General features: G+C 66.6%; 1 protein-coding gene across 1 annotated transcript in view; it reads left to right on the plus strand.

Moving 5' to 3' along the window:
• LAMA5 (laminin subunit alpha 5) overlaps window positions 1–4,457 on the plus strand; it is a 43,929-nt gene that overhangs the window by 681 nt on the left and 38,791 nt on the right. The window contains exons 2-4 of the mRNA XM_004716080.2: window positions 7–105; window positions 3,112–3,264; window positions 3,619–3,756. Coding sequence (XP_004716137.1) covers window positions 7–105; window positions 3,112–3,264; window positions 3,619–3,756 — 390 coding nt within the window. The remainder of the gene's footprint in view (window positions 1–6; window positions 106–3,111; window positions 3,265–3,618; window positions 3,757–4,457) is intronic.

A 4,457-nucleotide genomic window follows, 5' to 3' on the forward strand; every position in this document is an offset into this window, starting at 1 on the left:
GGCGAGGAAGCGTCCGCGCGCGGCGCCCCGCGCCCCATCGAGGACCTCTACTGCAAGCTGGTGGGGGGCCCGGTGGCCGGCGGGGACCCCAACCAAACCATCCAGGTGAGCCCTGGAAGGGCCTCTGCCCCGGCGGGGGCGCGCCGCGGGAAAGTGTGTCCGGGCGCACCCCGGAGCTGCAGTCCGACGCCGGGGTGTTCGGCCCGCGCAGGGTCCAGGTGGAACCCGGGGTCGCCCGCGTCCCCCCGGCTCCGCAGCTTGGAGGACGGACGGGAACCCGGCGGGGCCACCGCGCGCCCCTGGCAGAAGAGGGACGCCGCGGGCCTGGCGCGGAGCGGGGGGGGCGCCGGGGCGGGGTGGGGGGCGGCTCCGCGTCCCCAGAGGCCGCAAGCCCCGGGATGGCGGGGAGGGCGGGACTTGGCCTCCGCCGCGGCCGCCTGTGGGGAGGAGGCGGCGGACTCGCTCTCCGCGGACAGGCTGGGACCTGCTGACGCGCGGTTGGGGACAGGAATGGGGTGGGGGCAGGAGCGCGGGCCACACTGGGTCGAGGGACTTGGTGGGACCCCTCCTGCGGGCGGGGATGGGGTGGGGGGCTTGGGAGGGATAGACAGGGGACTTTAGAAATGGAGACACATCTGGAGCTCGTGGTGCTGGGCGCCGGAGCGCCGCTCCTGCGGAGGAGAGATTTCAGCTTGCAAAGACTCGGGGATGCGGGGCATGAGCTTACGGTGGGGCTGGGCACCTGGCCAGGGACTTAGGTTGGGGTTGGCGTCCAGCAAGGTCGGCTTTCGTGTTGGGGACCACAGTCTGCTCCGTGTAACCCCAGACGCCCGGCCCGCCGTTCCCACCCCTCCCCCACCTGGGGAGCGCGGGGCTTTGCAAGCTGGTGTAACCTGAGTCCCTCCTCCCCGGAAGGAGTGAGGCTGGAGAGAGCCGGGGGAGGGTGGATTGCCTGGGTGGGGAAGAAGGTGGGAGCGACCGGAATGAATCCGGCATCTGAGTGCCCCCTGCCCCCATGTCGCTGCTGAGTGACGGCCAGATGCAGCCCGGTGACCTTGGGTGGGTCACCGAACCTGTTGGGCCCCTTTCTCTTCTTCGGCTGAGGGCCTGGTGACTAGTGACCAGTGACAGCCCGGCAGTGCCCCCAGGGCCTGTGTGGAAGGGCCAGCAGGCGGGTGCGTGGGCGGGCACGTTGAGGCTGGCAACTGACTGGAGAGGTGTCTGCTCTGTGTCCCTAGGGGATGGCGGGAAGACCCCAGACTGCAGGATAGGGGGTGCCCTGTGGCCAGCCCAGCCCAGGGCCCTGCTGTGGTGAGCAGAAGCTAGCCTGGAGGAGTGGGCATTGAGGGCCCCGGGTGAGCAGTGTGGTGGGCTTCCAGGCAGCCCCCAGAGGGAAATCTGGGGCCTTTTCCTCCAGTGACGTATGGAAGGGGAAGTCCTTATCTGCCTCTGGGCCAGTCCCCTGCTGTTCCTGGCAGGACCCTCAGCAGGAACAGAGGGGGCGGAGGGAGCTGGGCCAGGGAGAGGGGGGCAGGCGGTACTGCCCTGACCAGCCAGGGGCAGCTCCGGCCAGTCCCCTCCAACCCTGTCCTACCGTCCCCACCAGGTCTGGCCCTCACCCCCCACCCCCAGGGTTCTCAGGCTTGCAGGTCCCCCAGGTCCCCAGCAGGTCCACCAGGAGCCCCATTCAAGCCCCTGTACACAGAGTGGGCAGTGCCACCTCTGCTATCCACCAGCTTCTAGCTGGTTTCTAACCACAAACCCCGTATACATTCACACCCCCATCCCCCCCACACACAATGTGGCAGCTCTGGGCCAATGGGCATGGAGACACAGCTAAGAAGGAGCAGCCTGGGGACCCACCCCCACAGCGGGAGCCCGGACCCTGAGCAGGAGGATCACTGATGGGCAGGAAACTCCTTCCGGTGGAGAGGCCATGGGGGAGGGGGCTTCAGGTTCCACATCGTGGGTGGTCCTCAGAGGTGGTGGCATCTTTTGGGACCCGAGGGATGGAATGAGCTGCACACAAATGAGGGGCCAGGCCGATGCAGTGGGGTGCACACAACACCGGTGTGTGTGTGTACGCGCTTGTGTGCATGTGTGTGTGCATGGGGGGCTCTCCTGGCCGCCCCCAAGCCCGATGGGGCACCTCCCATGCTACTACCTCCCAGTCCTGGAAGGAGGTCCTGTCTCCAGGTAGTCTGGGCGGACCCGTTCCCAGACAGGCCCCTAGGGCCCAGTCCGTGCCAAGTCTCAGACCTTGGCCTGTGTCAGCAGGTCTTGCTGTCTCCAGGGGCTAAACCTGTCTCCACCCGCAGACAGCAGGCTCTCCCCAGGCAGGGCTCCTCCCCACCCCACCCCCGGGCCTCCTCGGAACAGCAGAGTGGGGCGGGCCTGGGCAGGTGCAGGCCAGGATGGCTGCCAGACCAGTCTTTTGTACAGTAGCCCCTGCAGGTGGCAGTGGCGGCCCCGTCTGCGGATGGGGACGTTGAGGTCCCTGGTTGCCGTGACCTGTCCCAGGGCTTGGAAGAGGCAGAGCCAGGAGCCCACAGCCATGCTGTCAGCTGCCCCATACCTCCTCCCAGCCGTTCCCATGGTGCCGGCAGGGCAAATTCCACATCCCAGGAGCCCCTAATCCAGGAGGCTCAGGCCTGCCCCCGACCTGTGTGCCTGCAGAGGGGAGATCTAGCCTCCCACCCATACCCTTAGGCTCCTTGGAGCTGTGGGAAGGAGGCCCTGCCCCTGTGTGGGCATGGAGGGGCCGTGAGCTGTTTGCCTTCCATCACACCGGTTCCTGGCCCACACCTTACCAATCCTGCTGCCAGGCACTGCCCTCTGCCCCAGCACCCTCTCCTCACCCAGGCTCAGACCCCTGATTTCCCACAGCGGTACTCTCGCACCCCTGGCCCCACCACCATCACTGCTCACCTCGGAGAACTTTCGCCTGGGCAGCCTTGCCGCCGGAATTAGTGTAAACAGCAGACAGGGGAGTAGTGGACCAGGGGCCGTGCTTGGGCTGGAGGGGAGATAGTCTCCTGTCTCTGGGTGACTCTGGGAGGTTGAGGCCCCCCCAGGCATCTTGGCTGTCCACCTGACCGTCTGCCCCCACAGGGCCAGTACTGTGACATCTGCTCCACCTCCATCAGCAACAAGGCCCACCCTGCCAGCAACGCCATTGACGGGACAGAGCGCTGGTGGCAGAGCCCACCCTTGTCCCGGGGCCTGGGCTACAACGAGGTCAACGTCACCCTGGACCTGGGCCAGGTAGGACTCCCACCGACACATCCTCACATCCTCGGGCTCTCATTGGGGGCTGGGAGGCGGGCTTGGGACAGGCAGGGAAGCAGGACCTGGGGATAGTGGGGGCTGGGTATGGGGTCTCCAGAGGGGAGCGAGGGGCAGAGGGCAAGGCGCCCCCTCCTGGTGACTGTTTACACTCAGGAATTCCTCAGCGGGAGCTCAGGGCAGAGGAGGGGCTGCGGAATTCTGGAAGCTCTGTGTGGACATTCCTGGAATACCTGTGCCACCAAGTGGCTCCTGCGCCCTTAGCCCCCTGGTCCCAGATCCTCCCTTCCAGGTGGGGAAGCAGGACATGACCCCCGAGTCCCCCAGACCCAGGCTGCAGCAAGCACTGTGCACCTGTGCTCCTGCCTGGGGATGGCCGCGGCCCCACCGACCCGGGTGTGCCCGCGGGCTGTGCGAGCTCCCTTCAAGTTCTCTGAGGCCTCCCTGGAGCCGTCAGGCTGCCTGGGGCGGGTGAGGGGGGTGCCGTACTCTCCCAGGTCATAAAGGCACATTTCCCACACACACCCCTCTAATCCCTGAGGCTGGCCAGCTGCTGTAGGCGGTGACGTCCTACCAGGGGTTCAGCATGCAGGGGCCTGGACTCCCTCTGCTGTCCCACAGACCTCTTTCCCTCCCCCTCACTGGGCTCCGCTTAGCCGGGCGCTCAGGTGCAGCCGGGCACTGTGGGGCCTGTGTGTGCTGCCCCTCCCCCTGGCCACCGCCGGGGTCAGCAGGAACTTGTGCTGAGCTTAGGGTTCTTCTTGCCCCTCCTCCCAGGACTGGCCTGGCTCGGGTGGGGGAAGGGAGGGGACCCTGCTCTTCTTCACACAATAGCCATCTCCATGACAACCCTGGGTGGCTGCAGAGCAGGTGGGCACTGTGCCCGCTGTGCAGTGGGTGAGGCCCAGGAGGGAGGCCTTGGGGTCCGGGGCTCTTGTTTGTGGGCTCTGCCAGCACTCCCCACTCCCCCCCCACCGCTGAGTCTCACGCACATTCAGACCTTGGGGCTTGGAGCAGATGGTGGGCTGTCTTGCTTTATCGCTTGTTCAGGGTGAGGTGGGGCCCCCGCAAGTCAGCATGCTCTCCAAGCCTCAGTTTCTCCAGCCATGAAATGACATAAGGGGACAGGAACCCTTTCCAGCTCTGCCTGGGAGGCGACCCACCATCTGTCC

The sequence above is a fragment of the Echinops telfairi genome, unplaced genomic scaffold (assembly GCF_000313985.2).
Source record: "Echinops telfairi isolate 266 unplaced genomic scaffold, ASM31398v2 ScPeMD7_7414;HRSCAF=8452, whole genome shotgun sequence".
Classification (NCBI taxonomy): Eukaryota; Metazoa; Chordata; class Mammalia; order Afrosoricida; family Tenrecidae; genus Echinops; species Echinops telfairi.